The sequence below is a fragment of the Periplaneta americana genome, chromosome 6 (genome assembly GCF_040183065.1).
Source record: "Periplaneta americana isolate PAMFEO1 chromosome 6, P.americana_PAMFEO1_priV1, whole genome shotgun sequence".
NCBI classification, from domain to species: Eukaryota; Metazoa; Arthropoda; class Insecta; order Blattodea; family Blattidae; genus Periplaneta; species Periplaneta americana.
This window is the reverse complement of record NC_091122.1, coordinates 150855198-150878813: the sequence shown is the minus strand read 5'-3', so window position 1 is coordinate 150878813 and position 23616 is coordinate 150855198. Positions and strand designations below refer to the sequence as shown.

Sequence of the window (23616 nt, the reverse complement as noted above, 5' to 3'; positions counted from 1 at the left end):
CCTGGATCAAATGTCCTATTTTAATTATGTAATTACTTTATATTTATTTCTAATGGGTGCAGCGGAGCGCATGGGTATGGCTAGTAATAATATATAATTATTGGTAATGAGCGACTAGACATTCTTTTGTGACAGTCTTTCAGGCCACAAGATGGACGCCAACAGTGCAGCTTTGTGTTAAGGTCTTAAATTGGATGCACTGTAAATGTTAATCCACAATTCCCATTGCTGTACCAACCTTCAATTAACATTAAATCATGTAATAAACAGAAAAATAAGAAAAAGATTTCAGCTGTGAATTTATGAAGTTGAAACAATAATAAATGTTTCATGACAGAAGAGCATGTCATTAGGATTTTATTGCATAAAACACTGGTTTGAATACATTCACATAGATAATATGCCACAGGCAGCAGATGGGTGGGGAAGCATTACAAGATGCACATTTTTCCAACCACCTGTTGCATCTGCTATATATACACCTCCTTTGTCTTCATTCATGTAATAGAGAACAACAACCTAACACACCAACATACATGATACTAGCGACAAAACATTGAGCCTGTGCAAAAGGGTAATATGGAAACCGCCCTTGAGGCTTGGTTCACAACAAGGCTAAGTACTATTTCTTTCGTAGAGACCTTTTCAGTAATGTACAAACATTTCCAAACATTTGAGAACTAAAACACATGGAGTCAATAATAACAATAATCTACATCTGTACAGAATATATATATAAACTATATAGTACACACGGAATTAAACTCTTCATAATACAAAATCAAAACTACAAGGTCTATGCAAAAATATTATACAAATTAAACTGTTTTGTAGGTATCTTTAATGTCGTGAAATAAAAATTAAATCTGTGTAAGCTCTTTCGTTTTGTGATTGAAATTGACTGTATTTACGGAAAAAGATGGATTCCTAGAATCACTGCCTCTCAGTTTTAAATATTGATAGATTGCATTCAGTTGCATTGCACTTTTATCAAATTTTCAAAAACCAAATTTTTAAGCTCCTTGTGAAAATTTACTGAAAGTTTGATAGAAAATGTGAAATTTCTTTATTAGTATACGTATACATTCTAAACTTTTAATTACTTTCATATCCTGGTGCCTTGGTTAAAAATGTAAAGATTTCCATGAAAATGCTCAATAAAGAAGGAAATCTTAGTAAGATATTTTTATATATTATAAAATTACTACAAATAGTGCAAATTTATAGATGTGTGATCATATTCAATCATCTGAAAGGAAGTGCATTTTCTATTATATGCATTAATCAAACACGTGCTCTACAAAGCAGAATATACGATCATGAAATCAGAGCTATTCAGTTTGCATCCTTCAGTATCATTTTGTAAAAGCGAGTTTACGGTTAATTTTAACCATAATCTTACTGGTCTATAGTGATGGGTCCAAACGGCTCTTAGCGTGAGCTAGCTCGTTGCCTCGTGCTCCCAAGAGAGAGTCGTTCAAAAGAGTCAGTTCGTTCACGAGCTGGTTGATAGCTCCTTCGTTCGTGAGCTGGTTGTCAGCTCTTTCGTTCGCGAGCTGGCAGCCATCTCGCTCGTTCACGAGAGGCTAGACAGCTCGCGAACGACATCGTTCAAAGAGGTGGTTGCGTAACATATCGAAACTGTCAATAATAGTGTAATCTATGACATTAGGAATCAGAAGGATAACAGGGACAATCGTAATATTTTAAACAAAATAGATGAAAAAAACAAAGCCTGCAACATAAACGTTATACAATGTTATACATATATTTTTCTACACAAACATCAGCTGATAGAAAGCCGCGTGATATTAGTTCCACATCCGTCCGCTATTGGCGTATGGCACGGTCTCACCTTCTCTGTCTTTCTCAAAGTAACTGCAGATATCACGTGATCATGCATTGAATGCCATTGGTTATTCGAGAGCGGGAGTCGTGAGACGAGCTGTGAGCTGGTTGACAGTCGCGAGCTGAAGGAGCTGGAAGTGCCTCGCGAACGACCAGCTCTCAACGAGCGAGCTAGCTCGTTACTAGCTCGAAGGAGAGAGTCGTTCAAAAGAGTCAGTTCGTTCGCGAACGACCCATCACTACTGGTCTAGATAATAAATAGTTATTACCTTCCGTTGTAAAAGTTTAATAGCTCGCAGGCACCAAAAGGCATTTATAAAATGATGAAATACAGAAATTAAACGTCAAATTTGCTGGTGCAGTACGGTGAAAACAAATATTGTAGAAAAAGAAAAGAATAATCTTGAGAACACAAGCCCTAATGTCACAAACAGGAATGGTTTTTAACTTCCATTCTGATATTGTACAAGTAACAATGTATAGACTGGGAACAAATCAATCTCCCATTACAAATGGACAGATCATTCAACAATGAGACACGGCAACAACCAAGATTAGGCACACATTACGGCAGTTCTCCAGAACACGCAACACTTCATTTACGGTCTTCTGAGATAGAGAGAGAAGAAAAAAAAAACTTTATCACATGTCCAACACCCAAACTGAACAGCAAGGATTTCAAATACAAGGACATGTGAGGCCTTGAAGGTATGAAAATTAATGCACATAAATAACTTAAAGCCTTATAGTCACCCAAACTAATGTGTGTGGTTCCACTTTCACACAAGCCTATTTTGCACATCACAATGTGTTAAATAACAGTCTTGTTTATAAATCATGTTTCTGTCCTCTTATCTAACCAACATGCTTCTAGAAAGGAAAGAGTCTTTCCCACTGTTTTAAGAAAGACAGTAATTTCTAAATATATATATAAAAAAAAAATTCTACATCCTTACCTACACTCCGAATCACTCTCACAAGGGAAAAAGTTCTAAGACACAAAGAGCAACAAGATTAAAATGTATCAACATTCGTAAATTTATCACTTAATGCGTAATGGATAAAATGTAGTGCAGTAACCTTATGGTCTTCTTTTGCTAAAAAAAAGGGGGGAGGCGGCATAAGCAGCACTGACATGTTCTTACTAACATGTACGATCAGTGGTGAAAGTCAGTTACACCCCATCAAGTTCTGCAACTATTAGCACAGACTTTGAGGTCATACGATTAGGTATTAGTTTTAATTATGCGTCTGTAAAGGCAGTTACAGAAACAAGAGTGAGTTGTAGACCTCACAACTACACTAACATCATTCGCTTGGAAACTACAAGCACTTTGTCACCAATGATATTAGTGTAGAATTTCAACTTAGTTATGGAATTTGCCTGAAGCATCATTTTTAATTATGATTATGGCTATATTGAAGAGGGAGCATCTGAAATCTGACTTCCAAGGAACAATACCGGCATAACCATAATCCAGGTTCTGACTTGTAGTTTACAACGTGCTCAAGCTTCATCATTTCAACATGACCCATACATTGTTATTTTTCTACAATAAATAATACTTCATGTCACATACATTCCTATACTCGTTTTGGAATAACTCTCTTCCTTTATTGGGAAATATATTAACGAAACATTTACTTACATATTTAATAATAGAAAAATCAGTTTTAAATAATTTTCATTTCTCCTGAAAGTAACTTACGTGCTGGGAAATCACACTCTCACACAATCAGTCGCTAACACATGTTGCAGCATCGAGATGTACGGTAACAGAACTAAAAATCCCAAATATGAAACTAGATTACTCCTTTCCTAATATGCAGATGCAGCAAGGAAAATGTAAAGTTGTAATAAGTGTAATCAGCATTTTATAAATGGGAAATAAAATGTCTATTATTATGAGACTGTATTGTTATGATTTTCTTAGTTTCATATCGGTTGTGGGAAGTGTGACATTATGTTCGTAGGACGACAAAGCTCGTTGATGTCAAGGCCGCGTCCATGACAGAAGAGAATAATTCAACGAAGATCGGGATTATCGTTGACTTGTTTCTTGATACGTAACAGTATAGTCGTGTACCACTGGTCTAGTCGTGAAATTGAGTCGTAGTCTTTTACTGCCTCGGTGAAACCATCTACATTCTGCTCCTCCATGTGATCAATCAATACCTAAACACATTCACCAAACACATTAATATGAAAATTACATACACATGCAACATAAAGTATGATATTCTAAAAATGCCATCCACGAACGATACTACAGAAAAGAGGATATGATACTATACTAAAAGCCAGGTTATGAACCGACTAAACGGGAAGCAATGTTCTGTTGCTCTCTTTCTGAGCTCTGTTGCCACATAGTGGAGCGAGATTCAAAGCGTGTTCATCATTTGTCACCGATATGTTTAAAATAACTACTATATATAGTTCTCGATAACACTATCAACAATATTAGTAATTAAAATTACTGTTTTTAAGAAAGCACGAGCTAATGACGCTGGTATGAAATGCGACTCGTAATGCACGTGGTACTCCAAATGAACTGCGAAGTTTGGCTACACTGTCTCCGTGATTCCATTGCCAGATTTTCGTTAGCAGACGACATTTTCACGTGAGGTCCAATGAAAAGCTCCATTCTTCCTTTCCCCTCCAACACTCCACACTCAACATGTCATCGCTGAACAGGCTACCCCTCTAACCCGCACTTTCCTCTCGCCCTGCCAACTACTTCCTGTTTAATCGGTTCATAACCTGGCTTTTATAATAATTTAAGATCGGAATATGGACTTTCTTGTGTTAAATTCTAACGTACCTTGTTTACATGTTTCGACCTTTTATGGGTCGTCCTCAGAACTGGTCGTCGTTGGTCTTGGCGCCTCTTGTTTTGTTTCTTGTGAGGGTGTGTTCGTGTGGTGTAATGTAGAGTCAAAGAGTGTGTGTGTTCTGAAATTGAGTTGTGTGTTGAGAATTTCGTTGGGTGTGTTTTCATGTGTATATTTCATATTGTTCTAGTGTGTTTAGTTTCTGGCTTTTTGGTTGGATGTGTAGTATTTCCATGTCTGTGTTGATGTCTCTGTGGGTGTGGTTAGCATTTGTGATGTGTTCTGCATATGTGGAGGTGTTTTGTAATTTTGTTATGGCTGTGATGTGTTCTTTGTAACGTGTTTGAAATGACCTGCCTATATGTCCTATGTAGAATTTGTTGCAGGTGTTACATTTGAGTTTGTATACGCCTGTGTGGTTGTATTTGTTTGTTTGTGTGTTGAGATGTTTTTGTAGAGTGTTATTTGTTCTGTATGCGATGTTGTAATTTAATTTCTTGAATGAGGTTGCAATTTTGTGTGCGTTTTTTTTTTCTATGTTAGTGCGATATATTTTTTTGTGTTCTTGTGTTTGTGTTGTATTCTTATGTTTTTTTGTGATTATGTTTTGTCTTACATATTACTTGTCTATTATGTTAGGGTTGTATCCGTTTTCTTGTGCTATATATTTGATTGTGTTTAGCTCTTCGTTGTAATCCTGTTGGTTCATTGGTATGTTGAGTAGTCTGTGTACCATTTTGTTCAGAATGCAGCTTGTTTGTGTTGTGTTGGGTGGTTGGATGTGTTGTGTATGTGTTTTGTTGTGGGTTTTCTGTATAATTTGAATGTGTGTTTATTGTCTACTTTTGTTATTGTGATGTGTAGAAAATTTATGGATTTGTTGTTTTCAATTTCTAATGTGTAGTGTAGCTTTGGGTGTATTTTGTTTATGTGTTGATGTAGGTTTTGGATCTGTCTTTTGTTTCCTTTGTATAGTATTAGTATGTCATCTACATATCTGTGCCAATATATGATGTTGTCTGCGTGTTTGTTGTTGTCTTTGTTTAGTATGTATGTCTGTTCTATGTGGTGTAAGAATATTTCTGCTAGTATGCTGGAGACGGGTGATCCCATGGGTAGGCCTTCTGAGGACGACCCAGAAAAGTTCGAAACATGTAAACAAGGTACGTTAGAATTTAACACAAGAAAGTCTTATAATACATATTCCGAAGTGATACAGTGTTAAATGTTGTGTAACCAAAATGTATAATTAATTTAAGTGTGGAAAACAATAATCCACAATCATTTGTTATGGATATATCATGATTAATGTCTATAATTTAAGACATGTAAAAACTGTTGATAATACAGGATTTCCAACCTCGAGCACCTCCAAAATGTAAAGGATGGTTGACTAACCCTTCACCCATGTAATAGGTCCTGCTTCCACCATTAAAGTACTCATACAGAAACTACTCTTCAATCTTAGGATTAAATTACAGGGTTGAGAGTGTAATTAAATGGCGTCATAGTGTTTAATCTTACCTGTAATGTCCGAAATGTCCACTTGCTCATAAACAAACTTTAATAAAATGCTGAAAAATAGCCCAGTTTTTTTTTTTTTTGTATGTGTAACAGGGTTTAAGATAGAAAATAAATAACTCGCAAAAATGCACAAATGAAAAATTATATTCTTGTGCAAACTGCGAAATGCTTGTGCAATATTAGGGGAGACTGTTGTACCTTTAGCATAGTGTAGCTTTGAACATTTTTTCTTTTTTATTTTTTGTTACTACCTAGAGGACTTAAACTGAAGTAGATTGTAGGGAAAGACGCTAAGTAGCTCTGGTCGTAGTTTTGGTTTCATTTATTGCAAAGTGTGAGTTCTGTGAACGAAAGAATCTTTTTTAGTACCAAAAGTAAACATTTCGTTCATTGATATATGTTATCTAACATAAAACCAGATTGTATTTGTTACCATCCATTAAGTACAATGTGTTCCGTATTATCTGGTGAGTAATAACATATTTTAATTTCCATGATTTATTCGAATCTATAGTTTTGGTAGCCACATTTGTTTAAACGTGCACCTTCTTGTACCTTTGAACACAGAACATCTTGCACCACGGAACGTGTTCCAAAGTACATAATACTATTGGTTTTTGTTTTTATTTTATTTTAAGATCATGCCACGAACTAAATCTGGAATTAAGAGGTCCCCAATTGATCCGGATGCCTTGAAGAAAGCTGTTGAAGCAGTTATTGCTCCTCCAGGAAATAAAATCTCAATCAGAGCAGCCTTCTCTGGTTTATGATTGCAAATACATTTAAATACGATTGTCAGTTCTTACAACTATATTCCCACCTATATTACATGTGTTCCAACTTACAAGAGGGTATGTTCTAAGGTACATGAACCTGTTGTACCTTTGAACATATTATATTTTATTTTTTCCATCCTTAATAGATGTGTAGAACAGGAAAATATATACACGAAGTTGTAAAGGAATCTTCAATAATTATTTAAAGTATTTTTTAATTTAAAAAATATCATTTCCCAAAATTAAAAAAAAAATAAAATGTGAAAAGTGTTTAAAGGTACAACAGTCTCCCCTATAAATAATTGTGTAGAAATATAAAATTAATAAAGTATGCAGAAACAAAAAGTTATGTTATTTGTTTCTTGAAGTTTTATTACTTTCAATCCATCTTATCACACTCTAGATATACCTACTTATGTAAGTAAAGCATTAGACATAGATACTGTATGTTTAAAATCAATTACTGCTGAATTTACATCACATTAAAATACGTTATTTTATGGGCACTCTAAACTCTTTACTAGTAGGCCTTTCCAGATTTATTGTTAGCAGAGTGCTAACTCTTTTTACTGAAAGGTGGTTTCTAATTCCAGTTTTTACAAGATTCATGCAACTAAATCCTCACTCACAATTTACAGTATGCGATGGAATTACATAAATGAATTAAAAGAAATTGTTCACTTAACTTACATGAATTGCACTAACTCTTTGAAACCAATTCCTGAACATCTATTGCTCAATACCTTTTAGAACATTGCCAATGCCATCAGCATTGCATTTAAATTCAGTCTAGTTCAAACACGTCTCTGATTTCATTTTATCCATTATGACCTTCGCTTCTGAAGTCCAATGTGGTTGTCGCATTTTTGCACATTTACATTCAAAGTTTGTTGTACTTTTAGAAGTCGAGTAGCAAAATGCGACAAATGCGACTGTGGCTTAAACCCAGGTGTGTAATATTACGAAAAACAAAACAAATGCCACGTAATGGATGCTCATGTAACTTATCAGGTACTTCTGAACACCAATAATGATTGTTTTAGGGATTCACATATCCCAATAAATGTAGTCAGTAAAAATATCACTTCTAAGTCAGAATCCCATAATGTACAGATTATAGAAACCAATTGTGAGCTTTTTTCCCCAAAATTCACTATCTCCGAAATTTGAAGTTTTCAACTAAGAGTGGATTCATATAATTTTTGAGGTTAGGTATCCACTGGTGACATTATCCCTCTGAATTCTCAATGAAAAGAATGCAATTTTTTCCATAACTAATTAAATCCAGAGCAAAAATGAGCTACTTTCTTTCCATGAAACACTATATCCATAAGACCGTAACAGAAATTCTCCACAAGGAGCAAAATTACATGAAAAATAATGTAAGTATAAATTCCTATTTGATTTTTGCTTATAGCAATGGCAGCAGAAATTCGCGTTTCCTCTAAAATCAGGTTTTTTTAAAGTTTTGGGAAGAGAGCTAACAATTACACGACATAATTTTAGCTTTGTTATCAGGATTATTCAGTTCTTGAACCACTGAAATCTTACGTTAAAATTATTTAAGTAATTTTGTTGCCGTATGTGCAGCAGATTCATGTGAAACTGTACACTGTGATGCTACACAATTGAGAGACTTTCTTGAACTTCTTTCTTATGTTCCGATTTCGTCCAATTTTATTCTGTTAAAACAGTCGTCCTACTATTTGTTTTCTTGTCTAACACCGAATTTAAAAGAAAATCTCTCCCTAATTTAAATCAACAATGTCGATTCGATCTATACTTACAAATAACATAACAACACGTGCTATTCCACAATGCACAGTAGAATCCCTCTTATCCGGCACCAAAGGGACCAGGCTAGTTCCGGATACGAGATTTTGCCGAATAATTGATTAATACAAAAAAAAGTTTGTATTTCATGGTGCTAACTGCACCCATGTGAAGCTTATTTCTCTATCTATAGTACGTCCAGTAATGGAATATGGTGCTGCATGTTGGGATCCTTACAGATTAGAACATATTAAGACACTGGAAAAGATTCAAAAACGGGCTCTTAAGTGTTGTCGGAAAAATTCACCATTAAAATGGGACACACTCATGGACAGGAGAACGCGAATTCGATTATGCGCACTGTTCAAAACATACAGAGGTGAGCCTGCTTGGAGAGAAATAAAAAATAGGTTGCAGCCGCCAAATTACTCTTCAAGGAACGACCACTCATATAAATTGAGGGAAAGAAGGCAGAGGACGGACACTGGAAAGTTTTCTTTTCTCAATCGTACTATCAGGGACTGGAATGCTTTACCTGCAGACTTACTAAAGGCTTCACCAACAACCAAAAATGTATTTAAAAATAGGCTTAAGGACCTTACTAATAGACGGTAATTATACACAGTATTTAAGGGGTGTAAATGATATGTTGTTATTGAAGTGTTGTATCAGTGAAGAATTATGTTGTGTCAGTGAAGTGTGTTGTATCAGTGAAGAATTATGTTGTGTCAGTGAAGTGTGTTGTATCAGTGAAGAAGTATGTCGTGTCAGTGAAGTGTGCTGTGTAAGTGAAATGTGTTCCTGTCAGTGACGCTTTATAGTTTATAGTGGCAGTGCATAGTATTTGAACAGTGAAATGTTTTTGAAGTGTTAGTGAAATCAGGATAGAATCAGTGAAATGTGTCGTAGTTCCAGTGCAGTGAGTGAGTTGACAGCGAAATGAATGTAATTTGAAAGGTACTTGTGCAGATATGAACATATCATACTCGTGGGTTTTAGTTGGATCTTAGTTTTAAGATACAAATTAGATTTATTTCAAATGTTATTTTAAGTGATCGTTTCATTTAATTTAGTATATTCCCTGTTGTTGTTGTTATTATTATTATTATTATTATTAATTATTGTTAGTATTAATCATTAGTATTATTATTAATTGTATTTTTAATTAATAAGTTTATTATTGTCATTATTGAGTGTAATTAGTTACCACTGCCACCGGGTATATACCCACTGCAGTGTGAATAAATACATACAGACATACATCACTTGCTTATAACTGAATAAACATAAAAACTGTGTGGGTTTTCCTTATTAAAACACATCACACAACACAAATAACATGCTAACGTTAGGCTCGAATATTCACTGAAAATTAAAGTTCGTGTGAACTTCCTAATGTGGCAACACTGACGACCCAAACATAACTAAATGAACATAAAAATTGTGTGGATTTTCTTTATTAAAACACATCACACAACACAAATAATACACTAATGTTAGGTTCGAATATTCACTGAAAATTAAAGTTCGTGTAAACTTCCTAATGTGGCAACACTGACAGCCCGAACGTAACTAAATGAACATAAAAACTGTGTGAACTGTCTTTATTAAAACACATCACACAACACAAATAATACACTAATTTTAGGTTCGAATATTCACTGAAAATGTAAGTTCATGCAAACTTCCTAATGTGGTAAAACTGATGGCCCAGACTGTGGCAATGTGACAGATTTAAACATTCCTTTTGGTCTAGTCAAAAGTGCCATTGTTTTGGTATTGCCGGTTATTTGGGTGTCAGTTACAACTGTTACTGTAATAATACAGTTGATAACACAAGTACTGAAAATCGTGCAATAAGTTTAGCATTAGTCCGTTTGCCGAAGTACCAAGAATCATGAGTGAACTTTCCTATACAAAGTTGCAAGGTGCTAGAGATTGGAAACCCTGTTATTTACTACTGCTTATCCATTGCGATCTGCAGGATGACTTTCTGTGTAAAATCTTGTAGTGACACTGGACAGCTGCAACTCTCATCCAGGATGAGACGCTACACTACACTCCATTACAATGCTAATATCTTTCAATAAACCTGCATTTTTTCAAATGCTTCAAACTACCAGATGGGTAATGTTTACTCGTCTGCTAGCCTTCTTTATTTGTCGTTGTACTAAAAGCACACACTGTTTCCTTCTGGGCCCTATTCCACAAAAGTATGGTCTAATACATTATTAGTTATTAGTCAAAGTTCCTGTATAGTATGGAGTTGTAACTTCCTATTACACAAAATAATGTACAACAGTAAGTTGAATAGAATTAATAAAAAGTTATTAGTGACGTCATAAAAGTGTTGGCAGAGGAACTGCTATTTGCCACATGACATTACAGCTTGAATTAGGTAAAGTCCATCTCCTTGGTAATAAATTAGTATTTCAGGATGCAAGAAACGATATTATCATTCCTATATTTGTCTGAATTATTTTACCAGGAATATTGAGAATTTGAATATTTTATCATGCATTTGTCAATATTTATACATGATCTTTCACTTTAGATGACAGTCGTAACTTTCCGTGTGTAAAAGTACCAATTGAAGTCGAGAGATGGTACCAGTACCGATCTTCCCATATGAGTGCGTTAATTTGTTTGTTATTGTTTCACAAACAAGGAAAGTGGTGTTGAAAGAGACTAAATTATTTGTTTTAAAAGAGCTAGAGGCAAGGCAAGACACTCTGTTCGGTACATTTACAAAGACACAATAAGGAGCTGTACTGAAATTGTATGTCACTTATAGTTGCTATCACAGAGTGAATTTATCTACACACTGAACACTTTGATATTTCATGCATATCTGCTATTGACTACCATTAACCAACCAATGAAGAGTATTTAGTAACTGATGCTTAGCTGATAACGATTGACTTCAATTCGTTGGATATTCTAATCTATGCCTAATGTTAGTGAAAGGTCCTTCTGCTTCAAATGCACTTAACCTAAAACGTTCATTGTACTCAAGTACAGAGTAAAAATGGAAATTTATTCTTCCTTTGTATAAACTTTCACTACTATTACACTGCATATTTGAGTCAACTATTTCCTTACACAGAAAGTTTACCGGAATTTCAAGTTATTAGAATTTCTTCAGTTGTAGAAAAATCTGTACAAATTACAACAGAGTGACTAATACTAATACTTATGTGGAACAGAACAATGAAAAATCGTTTGTTGTAAGTATGGAGCAATGAAGTGGAAATGTACAAGAAACCTTTGTGGAACACAATTCTACTCCATTTTGAATCTTGCATACACTACTTTTAACACTTGAATATAAGTAATTGATTAACTAGCGGACTTACTCATGTTAATTATGTAAGTTTGTGCGGCTTACAGCTGTTTCGGTGCTTCATCACCATCCTACTCCATTTTGAATCTTGTGTACACTACTTTTAACACTTGAATATAAGTAATTGATTAACTAGCGGACTTACTCGTGTTAATTATGTAAGTTTGTGCGGCTTACAGCTGTTTCAGTGCTTCATCACCATCCTACTCCATTTTGAATCTTGTGTACACTACTTTTAACACTTGAATATAAGTAATTGATTAACTAGCGGACTTACTCGTGTTAATTATATAAGTTTGTGCGGCTTACAGCTGTTTCAGTGCTTCATCACCATCCTACTCCATTTTGAATCTTGTGTACACTACTTTTAACACTTGAATATAAGTAATTGATTAACTAGCGGATTTACTCGTGTTAATTATGTAAGTTTGTGCGGCTTACAGCTGTTTCAGTGCTTCATCACCATCCTACTCCATTTTGAATCTTGCGTACACTACTTTTAACACTTGAATATAAGTAATTGATTAACTAGCGGACTTACTCGTGTTAATTATGTAAGTTTGTGCGGCTTACAGCTGTTTCGGTGCTTCATCACCATCCTACTCCATTTTGAATCTTGTGTACACTACTTTTAACACTTGAATATAAGTAATTGATTAACTAGCGGACTTACTCGTGTTAATTATGTAAGTTTGTGCAGCTTACAGCTGTTTCGGTGCTTCATCACCATCCTACTCCATTTTGAATCTTGCGTACACTACTTTTAACACTTGAATATAAGTAATTGATTAACTAGCGGACTTACTCGTGTTAATTATGTAAGTTTGTGCGGCTTACAGCTGTTTCGGTGCTTCATCACCATCCTACTCCATTTTGAATCTTGTGTACACTACTTTTAACACTTGAATATATGTAATTGATTAACTAGCGGACTTACTCGTGTTAATTATGTAAGTTTGTGCGGCTTACAGCTGTTTCGGTGCTTCATCACCATCCTACTCCATTTTGAATCTTGTGTACACTACTTTTAACACTTGAATATAAGTAATTGATTAACTAGCGGACTTACTCGTGTTAATTATGTAAGTTTGTGCGGCTTACAGCTGTTTCAGTGCTTCATCACCATCCTACTCCATTTTGAATCTTGCGTACACTACTTTTAACACTTGAATATAAGTAATTGATTAACTAGCGGACTTACTCGTGTTAATTATGTAAGTTTGTGCGGCTTACAGCTGTTTCGGTGCTTCATCACCATCCTACTCCATTTTGAATCTTGTGTACACTACTTTTAACACTTGAATATATGTAATTGATTAACTAGCGGACTTACTCGTGTTAATTATGTAAGTTTGTGCGGCTTACAGCTGTTTCGGTGCTTCATCACCATCCTACTCCATTTTGAATCTTGTGTACACTACTTTTAACACTTGAATATATGTAATTGATTAACTAGCGGACTTACTCGTGTTAATTATGTAAGTTTGAGCGGCTTACAGCTGTTTCGGTGCTTCATCACCATCCTACTCCATTTTGAATCTTGTGTACACTACTTTTAACACTTGAATATAAGTAAATGATTAACTAGCGGACTTACTCGTGTTAATTATGTAAGTTTGAGCGGCTTACAGCTGTTTCAGTGCTTCATCACCATCCTACTCCATTTTGAATCTTGCGTACACTACTTTTAACACTTGAATATATGTAATTGGTTAACTAGCAGACTTACTCGTGTTAATTATATAAGTTTGAGCGGCTTACAGCTGTTTCAGTGCTTCATCACCATCCTACTCCATTTTGAATCTTGCATACACTACTTTTAACACTTGAATATAAGTAATTGATTAACTAGCGGACTTACTCGTGTTAATTATGTAAGTTTGTGCGGCTTACAGCTGTTTCAGTGCTTCATCACCATCCTACTCCATTTTGAATCATGCGTACACTACTTTTAACACTTGAATATAAGTAATTGATTAACTAGCGGACTTACTCGTGTTAATTATGTAAGTTTGTGCGGCTTACAGCTGTTTCAGTGCTTCATCACCATCCTACTCCATTTTGAATCTTGCGTACACTACTTTTAACACTTGAATATATGTAATTGATTAACTAGCGGACTTACTCATGTTAATTATGTAAGTTTGAGCGGCTTACAGCTGTTTCAGTGCTTCATCACCATCCTACTCCATTTTGAATCTTGTGTACACTACTTTTAACACTTGAATATATGTAATTGATTAACTAGCGGACTTACTCGTGTTAATTATGTAAGTTTGAGCGGCTTACAGCTGTTTCGGTGCTTCATCACCATCCTACTCCATTTTGAATCTTGTGTACACTACTTTTAACACTTGAATATATGTAATTGATTAACTAGCGGACTTACTCGTGTTAATTATGTAAGTTTGAGCGGCTTACAGCTGTTTAGGTGCTTCATCACCATCCTACTCCATTTTGAATCTTGCGTACACTACTTTTAACACTTGAATATATGTAATTGATTAACTAGCGGACTTACTCGTGTTAATTATGTAAGTTTGTGCGGCTTACAGCTGTTTCAGTGCTTCATCACCATCCTACTCCATTTTGAATCTTGCGTACACTACTTTTAACACTTGAATATATGTAATTGATTAACTAGCGGACTTACTCGTGTTAATTATGTAAGTTTGTGCGGCTTACAGCTGTTTCAGTGCTTCATCACCATCCTACTCCATTCTGAATCTTGCGTACACTACTTTTAACACTTGAATATAAGTAATTGATTAACTAGCGGACTTACTCGTGTTAATTATGTAAGTTTGTGCGGCTTACAGCTGTTTCGGTGCTTCATCGCCATCCTACTCCATTCTGAATCTTGCGTACACTACTTTTAACACTTGAATATAAGTAATTGATTAACTAGCGGACTTACTCGTGTTAATTATGTAAGTTTGTGCGGCTTACAGCTGTTTCGGTGCTTCATCACCATCCTACTCCATTTTGAATCTTGCGTACACTACTTTTAACACTTGAATATAAGTAATTGATTAACTAGCGGACTTACTCGTGTTAATTATGTAAGTTTGTGCGGCTTACAGCTGTTTCAGTGCTTCATCACCATCCTACTCCATTCTGAATCTTGCGTACACTACTTTTAACACTTGAATATAAGTAACTGATTAACTAGCGGACTTACTCGTGTTAATTATGTAAGTTTGTGCGGCTTACAGCTGTTTCGGTGCTTCATCACCATCCTACTCCATTCTGAATCTTGCGTACACTACTTTTAACACTTGAATATAAGTAATTGATTAACTAGCGGACTTACTCGTGTTAATTATGTAAGTTTGTGCGGCTTACAGCTGTTTCAGTGCTTCATCACCATCCTACTCCATTCTGAATCTTGCGTACACTACTTTTAACACTTGAATATAAGTAATTGATTAACTAGCGGATTTACTCGTATTAATTATGTAAGTTTGTGCGGCTTACAGCTGTTTCGGTGCTTCATCACCATCCTACTCCATTTTGAATCTTGCGTACACTACTTTTAACACTTGAATATAAGTAATTGATTAACTAGCGGACTTACTCATGTTAATTATGTAAGTTTGTGCGGCTTACAGCTGTTTCAGTGCTTCATCACCATCCTACTCCATTTTGAATCTTGCGTACACTACTTTTAACACTTGAATATAAGTAATTGATTAACTAGCGGACTTACTCGTGTTAATTATGTAAGTTTGAGCGGCTTACAGCTGTTTCGGTGCTTCATCACCATCCTACTCCATTTTGAATCTTGCGTACACTACTTTTAACACTTGAATATAAGTAATTGATTAACTAGCGGACTTACTCGTGTTAATTATGTAAGTTTGTGCGGCTTACAGCTGTTTCAGTGCTTCATCACCATCCTACTCCATTTTGAATCTTGCGTACACTACTTTTAACACTTGAATATAAGTAATTGATTAACTAGCGGACTTACTCGTGTTAATTATGTAAGTTTGTGCGGCTTACAGCTGTTTCAGTGCTTCATCACCATCCTACTCCATTTTGAATCTTGCGTACACTACTTTTAACACTTGAATATATGTAATTGATTAACTAGCGGACTTACTCGTGTTAATTATGTAAGTTTGAGCGGCTTACAGCTGTTTCGGTGCTTCATCACCATCCTACTCCATTTTGAATCTTGCGTACACTACTTTTAACACTTGAATATAAGTAATTGATTAACTAGCGGACTTACTCGTGTTAATTATGTAAGTTTGTGCTGTTTCGGTGCTTCATCACCATCCTACTCCATTCTGAATCTTGTGTACACTACTTTTAACACTTGAATATAAGTAATTGATTAACTAGCGGACTTACTCGTGTTAATTATGTAAGTTTGTGCGGCTTACAGTTGTTTCAGTGCTTCATCACCATCCTACTCCATTTTGAATCTTGCGTACACTACTTTTAACACTTGAATATATGTAATTGATTAACTAGCGGACTTACTCGTGTTAATTATGTAAGTTTGAGCGGCTTACAGCTGTTTCGGTGCTTCATCACCATCCTACTCCATTTTGAATCTTGCGTACACTACTTTTAACACTTGAATATAAGTAATTGATTAACTAGCGGACTTACTCGTGTTAATTATGTAAGTTTGTGCTGTTTCGGTGCTTCATCACCATCCTCAGAGCCTACTAGATCTCGGCGTCATCTCGAACTTCTCTGCCTGTTATGTGGGTGCGTTTGATTGTTGAAAGGTGTTGAAAGGTGGAGTCAAATAGTGTGTGTGTGTGTGTGTGTGTGTGTTGAAATTGATCTGTGTGTTGAGAATTTGATCGGAGTGTGTTTTATTGTCTTTGTATATTTCATATTGTTCTAGTGTGTTGAGTTTTTGGTTCTTGTGTTCGTGATGACGCCGAGATCTAGTAGGCTCTGAGGATGGTGATGAAGCACCAAAACAGCTGTAAGCCGCACAAACTTACATAATTAACACGAGTAAGTCCGCTAGTTAATCAATTACAATTCTACTAGTAACTATTAGTTACAGCTCAATATATTTGTAATGTATTAGATCATACTTTTGTGGAATATGACCTTGCTCTGCACCACCAGATGTGTGCTCAGTTTATGCAACTTCCATGTAATCATATCACAGAACCTGCTTCAGAAAGTGCAGAAGACTCAAATGGGGCTAATTACTATAATATTTAGACCAAAACTTGAGTAAACGTTACTAGCTTTAAGAAACAAGATGCCACATTTCACTTTCAGGTAAAATTATGAATTTGAGGATATGTTTCAAACACGTTCTTATGCTTCATGGACGGCATTTTCAGAATACACTGCATATAAGATAATACTTTCACAGTGTTCAACATAGTGTGAAATTTTTTTCTGCTCTACATGTCACAGGTACATAGATATACAACATTTCATAAACACATATAATGACTTCATCATCAAGGAAAGCAAATAAAGGTGAACCTATCTGTTGCATCTGTTACCACTAGATCTCTGCATTCTCTTGAAAATGGCCGATCGAACTCACCGATCAGTCCTCAGTTGTGAAGAAGGCAGTCGGGAAATGATACGCCCGAGTGCATGCAGTCGAGAATTTATAACCGATTAATTGAAACATTTACTTGGTCAGTCATGAGCGCTCGAGGTTGTTGCACTACAATTACATCATCTTTTAATGCCTAATACTCAAAACAGCCTACCTAAGAAGGTTATTATTTTGTTTTTATTTCAGATAGCACAACAAGCAGGAAGTATTTGAATATTTAAACAAGAAAACATAATTTTTAAATAACATAATTCTTTAAATGAAATAATGTTTCATATTATCAATAATTTTATTCAGAATCTATCTTGTCGAACTCGTATCAGTAATGAAAATGTTTATTGTACTGTAGCTTGTTAAATGTGTGTCTGCATAAAAAGAACAGAGATTTTATGATGCATCTCAAATTTCTTCCAAAGAAGACAATCTATTTCAGTCACGGTATTTAATAAAAATAAACCAAATCTAGATGTTCACTTTAACATTTTTACAATAGTGTGTATTAAGAGATGCTTAATTGCAGACAATGATTGACATTGGAGCTACTTAAGGTAAGGTGAATGCAGATTCTATTATTCCACTTCAATGACCATATCACGAAATATCAAGGATGCAGCAAACAAAATTCGTGCTGAAGTTATTCCAGAATTTAAAGAATCAATGCAAAAATCGCCATTTGGTTTTAAAATTAATAATTTTTGGTCAATCTTATCTAGAATTTCCTTCTTGGTTTCTTTAATGTATTTACTTTTGCCCTGTGCCATTACAAATACAACACTGTTACAAAATATTATAAGTTAACTGTTCTGTTCAACTAGAGGAGAAAGACTAACTTTTTTTTTTAGTGCTGCTTATACATATGCTTATGATTATTACGATTCCTTGCTAACTAATGTAAGTTCACTCTTAGCTGAGAGACTACAACGTGTTCATAATGTGTGCATACGATTCATCTGCGATACTTGTAAATTTGACCATATAACACCTTCCCTCCAGTTACTTTCATGGGTGCGTCTGAAGGAACGAAGAACAATACATTCACTGTCTCTTCTGTTTAGAATCATGCATACTTCTACTCCGAATTATCTGTTATCGCACTTTCAATTTCTTACAACTCTTCGAAACAGACATCAAGCACTTCTTTCTATCCCTCATCACAGAACGTCTTTATACTCATCTTCCTATACTGTAGAAATACCTCGCCTCTGGAATTCGTTAGCTAATGACGTCAGGGACTGCCGGACTTTATATCAATTCAAAATTAAATTGGCAAATTTTGTCTTAGTTAATGTTTTTAGGTATTGCTAGAAGTATTGATTTGTGTTTTTTTTTCTTTTTCTTTTTTAATCTAGATTAAAATTTCAAGTTTCTTGTTTATGTTAGTTAGTTAATTAGATAGGATACAATTAATTATGATACTTAATCACTCATTTAAAGTTTGTGTAACTGCAACCTGTGTATATTTTTGTGTGGCTTTACTCTGTTTATAGTGTTTTTTTTCTCTCTCTCTCTTTATTTCTTGTGTAGCTTTACTTTGTATATAGTGTATTTTTTTTTCTGTTTATTTGTATTATTGTATTTGTATTCCTGGTGTTGTGAAAGAGAAGGCCTGATGGCCTTAACTACACCAGAATAAATAAATAAATAAATAATAAATAAATAAATATACTTTATATTTATACTTTTACAGACAACATAGCTTGCTAAAATTTTATTTTATTTGATTGATTTATCAATTTATTATTATTATTATTATTATTATTATTATTATTATTATTATTTAAATATTTTATTCTAATTTTTATTCAATCTGATAGCCTGTATACCTACTAGAATCACTAACCAGGTGAAGGGCATCAGGCAGTTTAACATTTTCATAGCGCATACTGTAAACACATTGATGGAAGACAGTTTTCAGTCTATGATACTCTTCGAGTGACCGAGACAACTGATCGGCTATAATGCTTCATCAGGTGTTTTGCTTTCTGCGGAGTCAGGACACTTGGCAGCCAGCCTGTTGCTTTTATTTTCTGTGGGGAGCATTGAAGGGGAAAGTGTACACAGGTATTCCTCATATACTTTAGGAACTACAGGCTGCAATAACGACTAACATTCAACAAATCAATCTTTGTCAACATGCAGAGCATATGCATGCATGTCTGGATGTTTGAGAAGGCCATTTCCAACAAATTTCGTATATAAGTGTTCAGTGCACAGTGATTTAGGACATAGTGTATATAACAACATTGTTGCATTTGACGTCCAGTCCTGGAGGACATCTTTTGGTAACAGATCTAACAGATACATACACTTTTCCCTGCCTTCCATGATGATGGAACCAACACGTATTTCAAAACATCGATGTTCATGCACCTATGGCAAGGTGCAAAAACCCAAAAATCTCACATCTAACATATAAGATGATGTTTACCATGGCATTATTTTTAATTATATTTAGTAGTTATGAAACAAAAAATAGAATTCTTATTTTTGCGAAATGTGAGAGTCCAGTTTTTCATAATAATATACTTTAATTTATTATTTATTAAATTGACAACATTATGACAATGCATTTAATTTATACGCATGAGGCTGATGTTTAATTTCCGTACAAACCACAGGAACAGGTGGTGTTCATACAAAATTACAAAGGAATACATGCATTTGTTCCATGTTGACGTAAGGCCATACAACATGATGGAGAAGTTGCTGTCAACAGCTATACTGTACTGAACAAAAGAGTGTTAAAGACATAACTTGGAGTTCTATATGGAAGACCTGACTTCCGAAATATAGATGGAGCTGTTCAATTGTTACGATACATAGCCTCCAACAATCCACAGGATCCATTCTGTGAAGTAACGAAATTGTTAAATATTTTGGTTACAACACCAATGACCACTGCTGAGCCAGAAAGATGTTTTTTTTTTGCTTGAAACGCATAAAAACGTTTTTAAGGAACACTATGTCCCAGGATCGCCTCACTGCTCTTGCAATATTGTCAATAGAAAAGAGTGTGATGTACAAGATGGAGGAATTTAACACCAGGGTAACTGACAAGTTCTGCAGTAGGAAGAGACATCATATGGTCTTCATATTTCGTCACTAGGCGAGTCTCAAATTAAGATAAATACACATTAGTAATATGCATTACAAGAGCGGTATGTTGAAGTTTTAATTTCCGAGAATTGAAAGAAAATATACCACTCGTGTATCATACATTATTTTGTGCGAAGATCGTTTATTACATACCTGAAAGAGGAATTTCTAATTAGTTGCAATGAAATCTCCATCTTGGTTTCTGTTCAATGACGGCAAATTTGGAAAACAAAAATATCTATCTTCAACATTGTTGCTTTAAAATGTTTTCTGTGTTTACTATACTCCAACAGGCCGTGATATACGTCTGTCTTTTTTTTTCCCCCAGCCTATAAATGCGAACTTGAAACAAACGGTAAGGTTATGTAATGATTTATTTTTCATTTTAATATTTTAACAATATTATTTATATAACATATTGCAGTAATAATATCGGCATCTGGAATCTTGTTGATTTTTTCACGGCTTCCTTAATGTTACTTGCATCACGAATACAGTAACTTTAATGGAGTTGTAGAGTTTACTTAATTTTTGCAAATATTTAAAAACAATAATTAACAGTGCAATTTAGGTGAAATTGCAGTGGTAAGTTTCCAATTTATAATTATTACTATATTGAATGTCTCTAAAAATAATATGTTAAAAGCCTAAAGCAGTAAAATCAATATGTCACTTAAGCGGTAAGAAGAGGGAAATTGTTGTGTGTGTTGGGTTGGGAATACTGACTGTGGAATTTTAGACTTACCGCGGATTGGTTTTGTGCAGAAACCAAGCAAATACGCACAATCTCGCACAAAAGTGTATACAGTAGGCCGATATAGAGATTGTAGCACACTCATTATTTTGACCACCAGCCACTACTGTTGTGGATACAAAACACTCTCTTTACAAGATTTTTTGTGCAACTGTAATGAATTTTCAGAATATGTTGAGAAATATTTATTACAGAGAATAACTTACGGGTTTTCATCTAACACCAATGTTATGCATGTTATAATAATTTTATGAGATGCACAAAAAATTGAGAAAAGAAGAGTATTAAATTAAAAAATACATAATACCTTCCCTCTTTGTAATTAATACTTCATACTAATCCCATATGTTACTTTGTGAAAACATTCTTCCTAAACAGAAAAATAATAGGCTTAGTTTTGATATGAATATATCATAAACTTTCACATGGGACATTTTGAAAAAAAAAAAAAAAAAAGCATTTGAATATAATATAAAGTAACTATTTCTATGAAAGCTAATGATAGTAGAATCTAGAAACTTTGTGTGTAACAAACTTGAGCCATAATTATTACGCAATACGAATTTCAAAAGAATTAACTAAAAATTGTAGGATTAAGAATTTTCACCTGCGCCTTGCCGTAAGATGGACCTTGCTAAACGCACTTGCCGTAAGATGGGCTTTGCTGAACGCACTTGCCTTAAGATAGGTCTTGCTGAACGCACTTGCCTTAAGATAGGCCTTGCTGAATGCATTTGCCTTAAGATAGGCCTTGCTGAACGCACTTGTCTTAAGATAAGCCTTGCTGAATGCACTTGTCTTAAGATAGGCCTTGCTAAATGCACTTGCCTTAAGATAGGCCTTTCTGAACGCACTTGTCTTAAGATAGGCTTTGCTGAAATAGGCCTTTCTGAACGCATTTGCCTTAAAATTGGCCTTGCTGAACACACTTGTCTTAAGATAGGCTTTGCTGAATGCACTTGCCATAAGATGGGCTTTGCTGAATGCACTTTCCTTAAGATAGGCCTTGCTGAATGCACTTGTCTTAAGATAGGCCTTGCTGAACGCACTTGCCGTAAGATGGGCTTTGCTGAATGCACTTTCCTTAAGATAGGCCTTGCTGAACGCACTTGTCTTAAGATAGGCTTTGCTGAATGCACTTTCCTTAAGATAGGCCTTGCTGAATGCACTTGCCTTAAAATGGGCCTAAGCTAAACACAATTATTCTGAAGTTATTACTCACGCATGCAAAGAGAATGAAGTAGTTAAAACAATTATTGTTATTATCGATAATATCAAGGGTGCAGAAAAGAATTAATTTTCAAAGAATGAAGAACTAGCATTAAGTCCTACATTATAAATAATTATAATACTCCTCACTTTGAAATATAATTATCATGCAACCTGTATTTCAATGCGTTTGTCACGTTTATTTTTAAACATATGCACTTAGTTTTTCAATGAGATAAATTGCTAGTAATGTAACAACAAGAAAATTGCACAAAATATTAATTTATTCTTGTGATTACTCTCACATTTCGTAATTACATGAATACACGAAAATTTAAAAGAGACAACTGAAATCAAGTCTTTCACAATTACCCAATTCTATTACAAAATCAATTATGCCTCTATTCATATATTAACTTTACTTTTCATAGTGAGTCTTAACAGATCAATTCTTTCTCTTACCTTGAGCAGTTTGTATTCCCGTGAATCCTGGAAGGCTGGATACAGTTCCTGATAACGCTCCAAGGCATGCTGGGCATTCAGGACATCAACACACAAATGGCAGAGTGCTGCCCGGAAGAAGTATTCCTTGCAACTGTATTTCAGAAGAGAACTCTCCAAAGAGGAAGATGCCACCTTGCAATTGCAAAAATATTATGTTACTACAAACTCTCATTCTTATTAAAACAAAATTTATTCTTTTACCATGTAAGGTAGATGAGGGTAATTGTAAACAGGGGGTAATTGTAAACAAAAGCTGTGAGAAATACAAAACTGCCAATATAAAAATTTTAATTTGGAGGAATACTTAAATTAACATGTTGGCTAACCAATAAAACAGTTTGGCGCCACATAGGAGTAACTGCTTAGTTGTGAACGAATGTTTTGTAAGAGTCTACAAAAAGAA

The 23616-nt window shown here is 34.7% G+C and overlaps 1 protein-coding gene across 1 annotated transcript in view; it reads right to left on the bottom strand.

The window, feature by feature from the left end:
* Positions 1-339: 339 nt before the first annotated feature.
* alphaSnap (Alpha-soluble NSF attachment protein) overlaps positions 340-23616 on the bottom strand; it is a 48876-nt gene continuing 25599 nt past the window's right edge. The window contains exons 4-5 of the mRNA XM_069829298.1: positions 23172-23345; positions 340-4024 (exon numbers count right to left, since the gene is read on the bottom strand). Of these exons, the coding sequence (XP_069685399.1) occupies positions 3875-4024; positions 23172-23345 (324 nt within the window). The 3' untranslated portion in view covers positions 340-3874. The remainder of the gene's footprint in view (positions 4025-23171; positions 23346-23616) is intronic.